Source organism: Harpia harpyja, chromosome 9 (assembly GCF_026419915.1).
Source record: "Harpia harpyja isolate bHarHar1 chromosome 9, bHarHar1 primary haplotype, whole genome shotgun sequence".
Classification (NCBI taxonomy): Eukaryota; Metazoa; Chordata; class Aves; order Accipitriformes; family Accipitridae; genus Harpia; species Harpia harpyja.
The window spans coordinates 2,510,362-2,523,481 of NC_068948.1; the positions used below are offsets into that span (position 1 = coordinate 2,510,362).

General features: G+C 37.5%; 1 protein-coding gene across 3 annotated transcripts in view; it reads right to left on the reverse strand.

The window, feature by feature from the left end:
* Nucleotides 1-955: 955 nt before the first annotated feature.
* The window catches only part of BANP (BTG3 associated nuclear protein), a 154,760-nt gene continuing 142,595 nt past the window's right edge, over nt 956-13,120 (reverse strand). For 2 of the 3 annotated variants that reach the window (XM_052796046.1, XM_052796045.1), the window contains exons 12-13: nt 6,241-6,384; nt 956-1,750 (exon numbers count right to left, since the gene is read on the reverse strand). In XM_052796046.1, the coding sequence (XP_052652006.1) occupies nt 1,679-1,750; nt 6,241-6,384 (216 nt within the window). In that variant the 3' untranslated portion in view covers nt 956-1,678. Of the gene's footprint in view, nt 1,751-6,236; nt 6,385-13,120 lie in introns of all 3 variants that reach the window. The other variant, XM_052796047.1, reaches the window with a different exon arrangement.

The following is a 13,120-nucleotide window of genomic DNA, read 5'->3' on the forward strand; positions in this document are numbered from 1 at the left end:
TTATTATTAAACAGCCATGCTAAAATGTACAGGCCGTGCTTTATTTTTAGGCTTCTATTTGGATGCCAAGCTCTTCAAACATCACCCAGTCTGAGAAACACTATTAAAAAAAGAAACTGAAAAGTAGCCAAATTCTTGGCCTGTTGCAAACATTGTATTCAATAAGCTGTGGTTCAGTTTGCATTGTACTTGTGCGTCAAGAAATATCCTAAAGAGAAGTAGGAATTTACATAAAGTGTAATACTTACCAGGGACAACATTCCCAGAAATTGGGTGTGCTTAACTCTTCCTTTCATTAAAAAGTTATCCTGAATTCAACCATGTAGAATTTGTGCCTATGCCCCATTCATTAATACATTAAATGCATTATGAGCCAGATATTGACAATAAACATATAGCAAGAAACTCTTTCTAAAACGTGCACCATTAAGATAATCACGTTTACAGCAAACGTATCATTTCCACTCAAGCTTAGCAAATATGAGAATGTAGCTTTCTTGAAATCGTTATCAAATTTCCCATAAGTTTCAGTGGAAAGAGGATTTCACATTGCTGTTGCAGGTTGGATAACAACATAGGCATCAGATTTTTGCAGCCCAGCTTTTTATGGATGAATCCCAAACTGAGGTATTGCCACAAAGGAGGTAGGAGGAACTAAAAAGGAAAGTGCTCAGAAGAATTGTTCATATTTTTAAAAAATTACTTCATAAATTCATTGTATAAAATAGGATTCGCAGACTCAAAACTTAACTATCACATTTTTCTTGCACTGGAAATTTAGATAACAACATGATCTAAGATTCATATCTTCCTTACAGACTTATCTTACTTCTCAGTTTGACAGCAGGGCTTGCCAGATAGCATCTGTCTTCAAAAACTCCAGAACTACACTCTTACAGCACAGTCCAGTCAAACCGTATTCATTCCTAAGGCAGAGAGCAACTTAGAGCTGCACTATTCATAAATACACATTTATTTTTCATTAGAAATGCATAATTACAGCATTTAAAAGCATTTTCCCCTAGAAAAGTAGATAAGCAACAGTACAAACAAAATTGTTAGTCTTCTGCAAATACAGTTTTCATTACACTGAACAGAAAACACCAGCAAAAGGCTAATACTTGCAGTTATGGGATTTTTCTTTTTTTAAATATTTTCCATTTTTGTTATAAACACCATAGCAAATAAAAAAAGCAGTTTAAACAGTGAAAAATATTTGAGCTCTTGATCTTCTATATGTGGTAAAGCAAGTATTGCAAAGCAGCAATACACTTCCTAAGATATCTGCAGACATTCAAATGGCGTATTTCACAGAAGAAATGAACGGGATGAAACATTAATTTAGTCTCACAGTTTTGATTCATTAGATTTCTTTCTCTCTTTCTGAAAGATTTTTTTTCCTCTTTAAGTGTACCTAAGGGCTGGCCATTTATTTTTTCTGAAGGCCAGACACTCAATTGATGCAGTGATGTAGCTCCAATTTAAGTAAATGGGTCTGATTTATTCCAGGTGAGGACAACCAGATCATCAGAACTCTGCTATTTGCAGGAGATGTTCGAGGTGTGACCGTTAGTCTAATAGGCATTTCCATTCTCCTGTTGTTGCACGAAGACTACAGCACTTAACTTCTGACTGTGGTTCGCTGACATCTCAGTTGACACAGCTTTTCATAATTCTCTTACTGAATTTGGATTGCTCCGTGTTCTATCTGCATTTCTGGCTGGATAGCTGATTGAAGGGCGTCAGTGCCCTGCAAAAGGAAACATGAAATCAGTAAATCAATACAAAGGTGCCTTCCATTGGCATAGCCAAGGGAACGTGAACATATTATACTAATATAAAGTTCTTGTATATACCAGTGCAAAATCTGCATGGCTATCAGCCCTGTGAGAGAGTTGAAATGGGAATACATTTACAAAGGCACCAAAAATAACATAAAGAGTTCACATGAAGACTAAGTAGATTAATGCTCTTCAGGCTGGGAGGAGAAGGCTAAAATAATGAAATCATGATAAGGATCTATAAAATCACGAGTGGCACGAAGAGAGCAAATAGAAAACAATTATTTCCTCTCTCTTCCCAAAAAAGAACCAGCTCTAAAAAGAAACAAAATAAAACCCGTGTCTGGCAGAACATGCGCCGAAGCTGTGGAAGGACTTGTCCCAGCATGCTGTACGTACTGACAGCTCGGAGGTACAAGGCAGAGCTAAACAGCGCTATAGAAGGAAAGTCCACCAAGGGTGATCATAGAAAAAACAGTACAAAGTCTGGGAGTGACAGAACTATTGTAGATTAAGGAGAATAAAATAACCTGTTTGCCCTGTGCTTGGAATTTCCCCCCAAATGGTACAGGATACGGTCTAAAACTGCTGACTTCACCCACGGCAGTCTTTTTCTATTTTGTGTAAAATAAGACTAGCACTACTATAGTGAATTTTTTTCTCAAATAAAATTCTTCCTACAAGCCTGATTCTACTCGCTTTCCAAGCAAAAACAGTCCTCTGTGAAAGAATTTAAAGTAAACACAGTTGACTTAAGCTTTCAAAGGAAGTCTCCTTAAAAATTAAATTACTGCCTACCAGTAGTCTGACAATGCTGTGAAAGGATGATCCTGTAGCAAACTGTCCTTTTAGGCAAGTTCGTTGGAGTAAGGAGAACTAGATTATGAAACAAGCTCCATCTTTAGAGCTGTAAGATGAATAGCATTTAAGAACAGCTGTATTGACTTGGATAAAGTCCATCACACCCAATAAGCCTTCCCCTGACAGCAGCCAGTATCACAAGCATAGATAAACTACAAGAAAAGGGCAAGCATTTAATGATATTTTCCTGTACACTCCCACAGATTCCAGAAATCTGCCCTTGATGGATTTTCCCTCCATAAATGCATCTAATAGACACTTTATGTAACACCCTGGCTATAGAATTATTTCTGTGACAGTACTTCTGTTATGAAAAAGTCACACTTGAAGCCCTGCTTTAGGTTCTCAGCCTAATATCTGCAATATGATCCACAAAGACACAAGGGTGGAAACTCAGCTAGATTTCCCATCCTTTAGGTCTTACTATACAGTTGCAACTTATTTATTCAAATGAAAATACTGGAGGTTCAAAATTATAAAACATTCCTCCTAAATTAAGGTTTTGTTGTCAAATTGTTTCTCGTCATCTCTCTGCCTTGTTGCCAGTAACTGCACACAGCTACAAGATTTTTTCCTGTTCGACTTTATAGGTAATTTGGTGTTTACTTAAATGTTCAATAAATTAGTGCTAAAGTGGTGAATAATTCCATCAGATTGCTAAATTTGATAGAAGGTAAGTTTCCAAATGACCATCAAAGTTTTCTTTCCCATTAGAGGAAAACTGTATTGAAATAATATAATTATCAAATAATAGCGACAACAGCAACACTGAATATTTATCCAACATTCAGACCAGAAGGCGACAACTGCCCAAAGGGATTAAAAGCACCCTTTAGATTTGGAATCATGTTTTTTTCCAAATCTAACAAAATTTACCACCCGCATATGAATTTGAGCATAGAATTAATCCAATTATTCATCATCATCACAGTCCGTATTTCTAAATTTTGCAAGCTGCTGTAAGAAAGAATGCTATCGAGACACAAAAACAAGCCAACTAAACCTAAATCCCCAAAATGCATCTGATTTCAAACCATGCCTCCCTCTGTACGTGCATTTGCAATTTTATACCAGCAAAACACTGTTCATATATTAATAGTTTGTGTTTACATATGTGGTTTAGGGTCACTACGCAACTGTCAGAATCCTAGCTATTAACACTTCTGCCTAAAGCTAATTTGCAAATAGAAAATCGTGCATGAATACATTGAAAATACTAAGTTGAAGTGCATATTGCTGTCTGCTTCAGCTGAAGTCAGAGAATGGGTTCTTTTCACATAGCCTCACTCCTACCTTCAGCTTTGCATGTGCAATTGCTTCCAAAGGCATGGCTTTCAAGAAAAAAGGTCAGAAAACTGGTATCTTGTTTTCAGACATTAAATAAATTCACACTTGTGGTGTTTCAAACACAGAATTTGTGTAGGGCATAGCGTCCAACCCAGGTCAATAATAAACTCCACTTTTATAAGCTTTGATTGATAAGTAGACACAAAATCGTTGAGAACATCTCAGTACCCTGACAAAGAACCATATGAAAACAGATGAAAGTGTCATTACAGCCTCACTGAGAGGGTTTTCCCTTCTGATAAGACTTTTCCCTTCAGAAAAGAGATCTTTCTAAGATGATGCAGGACTACTCCATAATTTTAGCCAAAAAAAGCTACTGAACTATCCATATAACTCAGAGAAATGCAAATACCAAGCTGGTTTCTCCAATGCATTAACAGATCCTTAGTTTTTAGTTTGTGTAAACTGAGGAAATATTTATGGCAAACTTATTTTTAGTCTTGTCTGTTTTTCCTTTCATACTCTTCTTATTTCACATTCCTTTTCTGCTTCTCTTCAGCTTTGTATAAATCTCTGTGGTTAACCACAATATTAAAACCTAACACGGTGCAAAGTGTCCCTGAAGAGAAAAGCAACTCCTCTGGTGGCTGCCAGTCGTGTGGGAGACGGATGCTGATGTTTATAGCTGAACTGCAGAACCTCCTGCCCATCAGAGGTGCTAGCTGAGAAGGGAGGACAGGCACGAGGAACAGACCTAAGAGGAAGCCTGGGGGAGGTAAATTTGAGAATTTCCCAGGCTCAGAGTGAGGACAGCAGCCTGAGAAACACCTCTCACTACCTGATGCCTATATGCTTTATTAATTGCATGGGACCAGCAGTACTTGAGGATTTATAAGAAATAAGGCACGATCCCTGTAGCAACACTCTTATTGTCCAGTGTACTATTACAAGTGACTATGAATAAAATACCGAGAAGGTTAGTGCAGAGACAAATCTAGCAAAGAGGGAAAAACAACTATTAAGGGCTCATCTACACAGGAAGATCAGTGTACAGAAAAGCAGAATGTAATCTTACAGCACAGCACACTCGCACACCAGGCAGTCTGACCTTTTTTGGCAGGGAACGTAATTTTTCTGAAAAGCTCTTTGTAGCATCCAGGTGGGGAGCCAGCATGGACTGGGGCACCTAAGAGTTTAGAGCTCTGGCCTCCCTACCAGCAGCAGCCAGCGCAGATCGCACTTTGGCAACATGCGATGCAGCTCCATCTTTCGCCTGAGGCCCTCTTTGCCACTGGGATAACTAATGTGCTCTAACTTCATATATCAAACTGATCTGCAAATTGCCTTGCCCACAGAAGAAGCACTAAGCACTTGAGTTTTACGCACGCCAAGTTTGGACAAGATTATTCCCTTGACTTCTTATGCAATATTTTTTTTGTCTCAAGAGACTCAATATCCAAATGTTTGTAACCAGATCAGAATTCTCTACAAAACTGGGTATGTATCAGACAAAACTCCACTTTAATATTGGCTACTAAGGACACCATTCTATTTTGGCTAGCAAGCAACAGCTTATTTTTCACAACCACTTGGCGTTCTCTAGAAAAGCAGCCCACTACAGTGGGGTTCATGAAAAATATGTAACCATCTTCAGAAAAACTTCTGACAAACGTTTTAAGTCAACGTTCTTGTGTTGTCACCAGTCACAGCTTCAAGCTGATGAGAAACCTTTCCTAGACCCACGTACATGACTGTTCAAACTGATTTAAAAAGGGGGGGGGGGGAAAAAAAACCACCAAACAGATAACGCCTCCATCGTAACTGACAGGATCAAGTGTTTACTTACAATTGCTAACATCGCGACTCCTGTGGGAAATCCAGGCTGCTGATCAAAATAACTGGAAAACTGCTGTCAGAAAGGCACTAACATTTTTAAGAGAAACCTCAGTCTGAAAAATACTTTTTGGATAGATTCCAAGCAAGTTTTTTGCCCTGTCCTTTAACATGGCTCTCAGCCTTCAAGGATGCAGAAGAACAATGATGACCAAAATAACTATTCTCTGGAGGCACTGAGAAAGAACATAGAAGCAGGAATAGTCAGAGACCATTTATACCTTTAACAAAATTATGTTTCTTATTATAGCTGAAGTTTTTTTGTTGTTTTTTTTCTGGTTTTTTTTTTTTTACGGTTTGGAAACAGGATCATAAACTCATTGGGACTGCAGTATTTGTGGATAGATATATAGTTCATCTGACAGATGTTTCAATCAAGTTAAGTACATTCAAATGGCAAAAAGATATATATACATACTTGATTAGTCGCAGAGTGGTCTGTCACTGGTGTCAGCTGCACATATTGGACTTGGATATCACTCCCTTGGAGCGGGGATCCATCAACACCCCCTGACGCAGGCTCAGCAGAAGCAACAGCTATCAGCTGAGCACCCTGCAACACCTGCAGGGAAAGCAGTGGAGAAAGCAGCTTGTAAACAACCACAATCAGAAATGCATTATGAACCATCTAACTTAAAACAGATGCAAAACCAAAGGCCATTAAAAAGAAACACAAGAAAACTTGTCTATCAGTAACAGTTGCGTTTCCGAGAAGGCATGGTATGCATATGGAAAGATTCCCGTACTAGATGCTCGCCGCATTTTGCCTTATGAGATTCATAATTCTGTTAATGATTATTGCAAAGACTAAGTGGGATAGACTGCGCAGGTTACACTAAGAGTGTGATAACATCAATAGCACACAACGGTATCGCTGAGTAATGCTTTCACTGTTATATAAACAGACACAGATCCAAGATACTCTCTCTCACAGCCAAAGGCATTCAACTTTTGACAATTTATTACAGTAATGTTTATATTCCTATCGTATATGAAGGTGTAGATTTAAGAATCACTGCTAATCAATGCTTACTCTAAACACATCTGCATTTGACTGGGGAAGACTGTAAGTCCCCTATAGGCTTCAAAAACCAAAGAACAGTTGATCCAGCTAAAAGTGCTGGCCTAAAAATGTTCCTGTGATTAGTCTAATTTTAATTTACTTCTTGAAACACAAATCAGAATAAAATACATGTATGTAAACAATGACAAGTCCCCAGTCTCATTTTTTAAATTCAGCTAAAATACACATATTCAGTTTTAATTTCTATATGCCGCAAATGATGTATTTTTAAACTATGGTATTTGAACCGCAGCGAACAAAAGACATCTTTCAAACGAAGGAAAGAGAACAAAGAACAAAAATAACATTCTTAACAAAGGTTTTTCTTAAAGTATGATTTCTCAGCTGATCTGCGGGTGGGTGGCCATGAAGGAGTGGGTAGACCAGAATTTCTCTAGGGAGTGTGGGAGGTAAAAAGAGGTGACCTCCATAAATGACCTTCAGGGGTGTTGTCAGGATTTTATAGGGATCTTGGGTGTTCTGAGATACAGTCAGCATCAAACTGCAGAAGGATGCTACATTTTGTTTTTACAGGAGTAAGCAAAATTCTCTTGTCCTACAGTATTTGTTTTGGAACTATACGATACATACTGCCAGAACCACATCACAGCCTATCCTATTGATTACCTGCAGGTCTTAAATGTATTTTTTCTCATTTATTTCAGAACTACAAACTTCAGAATGACTGCGAGCAACTGAACAAGCCCATCATTCTCACATACAAGCTGTTTTACAACAAAGCCTAAAACTTAGAACAGTACCGGCTTCCCTGTTTCATTGTATGTTCTCAACTGCATGCCTTCCAGTGCACTTCAAAAGAACTCCCTTTTATAGTAGACACTCTGGAGAAGACCAAATAACTCTGGTATATGTTATCTTATACCAAACCTTTAGATTCCTAGTGATAATCTGCCTTTACTATACTGCCTACCAAAAAAAAAAAAAAAAAAAAAAAAGGCAATACTTGCATAAAATACTTTTTGCTTTTTACACTTCCCTATTGGTTTCATGTGAATGGTTATGTACTTTTCCTATTGTCTCTTCCTGCTTGATAAAGTATTTATAATTAAGATTTCATTCACAAAGAAGTGGGAAGCATTTTTATAGGATGTAATGAAGAAGCTGAGCTAGTTTCCACAGAGGTAAAAAGGACAACATGCCAACATCAGCAGGGGCTGACAAACCCAGGTATTTATGAATTTCCATTGACAAGGTCACAGATTGACTGCTGCTGCTCCATTCCCCGCAACTAGCCAGATTAAAACCAACTCAATTAAGCTTAAAAATACTCCAATCCCAATTCACGACTATAGCAGTGATAGCTACATACACTGCGCTTGGTTTCCAGTTGCATAGTTTGAAAAAATCAGATTGATAAATTGGAGAGATAAGACATCAAACATTATAAAAATCACAGTTAGTATAGGTTTTCCTCTTTGTCACGTCCTGTTGGTGCAGATCCCAAGGACTCCAGGCTTCAGTATTCAATAATGGAAGATTATTAAAGGCAGATTCATTTCCACTAGCATTATGCCAAACTATTTGGGTTTTGCAAACCAGGTGATTGGCTCTAAACTGTATGTTGCACTGGTATGTTTACTTGCTACCAATTACTGCCTTTATATTTTTCCCTATAGCTAGAAAACATGTTAGGATGCTCGGAAGCCAGGAAAAGGCCATTTTTCAAAACTAAGAACCATTTTGCTTCTTTAGGCTTCTCTTTATCCATTCGTCCCTCATGCACAGTCTACTTAATACGTGTTTAAAATCACTTTAAAAAAAAAAAATCTGTCTGGACTTTGAAAACTAAAAGAACAATCTAATGCTAAAAAAGACTTCTTCATGTTTTCCACTTCATACATGCTAACATTAATAACCATCTTAGATTTCATTAAATATTGCCTAGCTTGTTATTGTGGCATAACTGGCTATATAATCAGTCACTGAACAAATGAGAATAAAAGCAAGAACAGGGAAAAGGTCCCAGTCTTAAATTAAACCATCTGACTGAACTTTAAATGAAGGAATGAGCAACAAGCTCTTCTTAATATCTGCAGGGTTTACCCTGAACAAAATTATTATTTTGCAGTTTCTATTTGAATTACTGTACAGCTTCTGAAATTAAGATACAAATGGATGAGAGTAGAAGGGGAGAATTGCCATCTTTATCTTTACCACCCACCCTTTTTTTCTTTTTTTTTTTTTTTATTAAGGGATTTGGAAATAAAGCTGTTTCTGTAGACTCAATGGCATAGTACCTTGTGTTTAATCTGCTGAGCCAGAGAGCTACTTACTTACTGCAGCTTACTAAAGATATCACTTAACTAATCACGTTATTCATAAGATAACACAATTTATCATGAATCTCAGGTGTATCCAGATAGGAAAATCCAACTGAACTGACATTAAAAAACAGTAATAAATTACATTTCCTCTAGGCATTACTGAAGACTGATAAATTTATTATATTTCTGTCTTTGCTTAAAAATGTGCTAACTGAAGAACTATGACTGATGTCACCCTTTCTACTTCTGACAAACAGCATTATTGATAAATATTTTGTTCAGAAAGAGCCCAACTCAGGCAAATAAAGTGGCAAGTTTGGTTATGGTCCTTGGCTTTTGCTTGCATTTGCAAAATCTTTTTCCTCCACAGTATTCACAGTCTCTTATAAAAACAGATATCCCCATTTCCTTTAACATAGGGGAGAAAGGTCACAGGGGAAGAAATTTTCTCAAAATACATGTTGATAGAAAGACGGATACAAACAAACATAATAAAGGATAGAGTCCATAGAGTGGATTCAAGTGGCTTAAACAGACTTTCTAATCAGTATGACCATGCTTCCCTAGATAAAAACAGGATTTAACTTCAGCCCTATAATTTCAATCAGCCTCACCTAAGAGTTCTGTTCTGTTTCTTAAGTGTCACAAGTTTTATATGAAACTATAGCGAGGCTGCAAAAATTAAAGACATGAAGGGATCAACGGCTTTACGTAACGTGGGATTTATGGAAGAGCTGGGTAGCAGAGCTTTTTGCAAATGGGGCAGGTGCAAATATATGGCTTTTCTTTGGCTGCTTACTTGACTTCCAAACCAACACTTTAACTTTGTAATTCTTACCTGCCCTTGACCTTAAAGTAGAGGAATTGTTACCAAAAAAATAAACAATCCACCCTGAAAATGAATTTCTCTTCCCAATTCCACTGGGCTTCTCTAACATCCTGCCTTACTGGTCCAAAACAGGTAACAGAATATGGTTAAACTGAAAAATAATAACCTTCACTCTAACAAAATGGATTAATTCATGCTCTTAACACACACAGAACAAGACTCTCGAAGTCACCTTTCCCTTTCACTTAGGCACAAAAGCACAGAAGTATCTAACATGGAACGCTGCTCAAGCTAACTCAGGCTAGTGAGAGTTCAAGTCAAGGCTGAAAACGATCCTAAAATAAGAGTGCCTTTACAATTAACAAGCAGACCAAAAAATGTTGTTGTTTTTTTTTTTAAATAATTCAGTGGAGTATTTAGAAAAAGTACATTTGGTCATCTATTATTGCTTGCTGTCAGCAGTAAAAATTTGTCTTGACAGTGACAGGATCTTTAGCTCTCGCAGAGCCAGAGCCCACTCTTTACATTGCACAATTATTTCCACTGCAAGCATAAGCAATTGCACAGCTGGAACAGAGCAGCTCGCTAAATTCTTCTGTTCTTTCAGCTTGCAGTTACAACCACAGATACATGCTTTTCCCCAAATAGAAAACCTAGTGAAAAATGTGTATCAAGAAAAAAATCAGAATACTTTAGGAAATGTCTGTAAGATATTTGAGAATATCTTTGAGATGTATGTCTTAGAGAATGCTTTGAAGCTACCAATGCTCTCAAGCACATTTTGTGATCTGGCCCAATCTTTGCAAGCCTCCATGTCCCAAACCTTGCTGCCTCAAAGATTACCACATTACATGGTGACCCTGGTGAAGACGACTTGCCTAAATTAAAAAGCAAGCATGAAAGAGCCCCTTCTCTCACTATTCCCATCACGTTTCAGAATAAGAAAATGTTCCCTAACACTTTCAGACACATATATAAATGCATTTCTATTAGTTTTGATTTTAAATGGTCCTAGAAATACCAGAAGGAAAAGTATTTTGTTCGGATTTTTAAAATGAAGTGTGAACTCTTGGCATTGTTCGTGAATACAGAACCACAGTCTCTTTGACCAAACATTTACTTTCCTTAAAGCTCTATAAGCTTCCAATGAGAGATACAAGAACTGACGGATTCGATAAAATGAGCAAAGGGACAGACAGCTCCCTCCTACCCACTCAAAGCATATTATGCCCGTACGTACATCCTCTGTCCCTCCTTATAGCAATATTAACACAAACCCAGGCTTTCTGATCAGAATTGTAGCAGAAGCACAGACCCTTGCAGTGCTATCCCACTGACCTGAATCCTTCCCTTTCTCTTTGGGTTTTTTCCCTCCCATCTCCACCTTTTTTCCTCTTATCGTTCTCTCTTCAAAGTCTTGATGATTTGGGATGTGCAAGCTATTAAGCCTGAAGGTCATGGCTTTCTATTTTTCATCCCTTCTTCAGTGAGATGCTTGCCATAGAAAACGTAATAATAAAATTAGTATTAATAATGAAAACCAGCTACTTTCTCTGCTCCCTTCCTTTCCATTTAAAGACCATTTTAGCCCATAACTAATAGTTCCCATTTAACATTCAACTGCCAGGGCAGGAAATAAAATAAAATAAAATAAAAATTAAAATGTAATAGGTTTTCCTTCAGTTTCTTCCAAAATTATTCAAGCATAGTTTCCAACCATGGTTCAATTCATATCACATCATCTGCTGATTTTACTTATCACAGAGAATTATTCTTCTAGAAGCCCATAACTTAAACCTTTTCTCTAGACCCCAACCTTCAAAAATAGGTAACTGTTTTGGGACAGCTGAAGTTTGTTTACCAAAAAAGCCAATTCCTCAGTCTGGTCCTTGCCAGATTGAGCCTTCTAAAACACATTCTTGCTACTGTTGTTGTGAGCTTTTTTTATTAATCTAGGCAAGCACATATGTTTGCCTACCTATAAAAAGCTCAAAACCAAGACACATTGGGATTTTGGTGTCTTTTTTCCATCATTTCTTCCCATTTCTACTGCAGGAATGCAATAAAAGATGACGTTTCTTTAAAAAAATGAGGTTTTGAATCACTGAAAGAGTGATTGTTTATAGAAGGTTCACATCTGAAAATCCTGTAACACTTATAGCCTGCAAGTAACCATTTCAGCAAATGTTGCACAGAAGAAATGAGTTGTGCACAGGAAAAAGGAAAAATTTCAGTGACACGCTCTAGCTAAAACATTGACAAAAAGGACAGTTTGGGCCCGAACGTGGAAGGATGGTCATGAGTTTAGATGATTCCTACAATCCAAAAATTAAGAAAATGCCTGCCTATCACCTTCCTACACTGTCATTCATCATTGATGGCAAAACTGCATGAATACATTCAAACAGCAAACACGGCTCCTTCAAATGATAAGAAGCTCTGCTGACAAACATGTTCACTTAAAAAAGATAACTCCCTCTAGCTGATTCCTTTCAGTCTTTACTTTTTCTTCATGGAGTCTTAAGACTAAAAACATCCACTCTGTTTCGTGCCAACAAAACATCTATTTAGTGGATTTACAGGCTTACAGATGAGTTTACCTGGGGCAACTAGACTACATATGTAGGTGCAGAACTCAAAACTTCTTAGTATCAGAAATTAATGAGTTCCTTGAAACCATCAGAGGCTTAGACTAATCAAGGTCTCCGTCACCTTGGCATTTACTACGGAATCTGGAACAGGCAATGCAGAATGCCAAAAGAATGGAGCTGTAGGAAAAAAAAAAAAACCATGATCTTCTTCCATAAGATTGTCTTTTGTAGTTCTTAATTTCACTTGATGAAGCAGAGCAAGACCCAACACTAGGAAACAAGTCCAGTATGGAGAATACTGAAGTATAAAGGAAAATCGGTAACATGATCTACTTTACGCTCCTTCCTCTTTAAGCCATCGGTTCAATTTAACCAAGGTCAAGTGTAGTGAAAAGCTCATATGTGATGGTAGCTGATACAAAGTTATTTTGGTGATTTTTACAATCCAGTTCCAATAAAACTGAAGTATTAACGTGACAAAAAGGAGTGGCAGCGAAGGACAGACTGACCTAACTGTTCTCAAAGCAGCA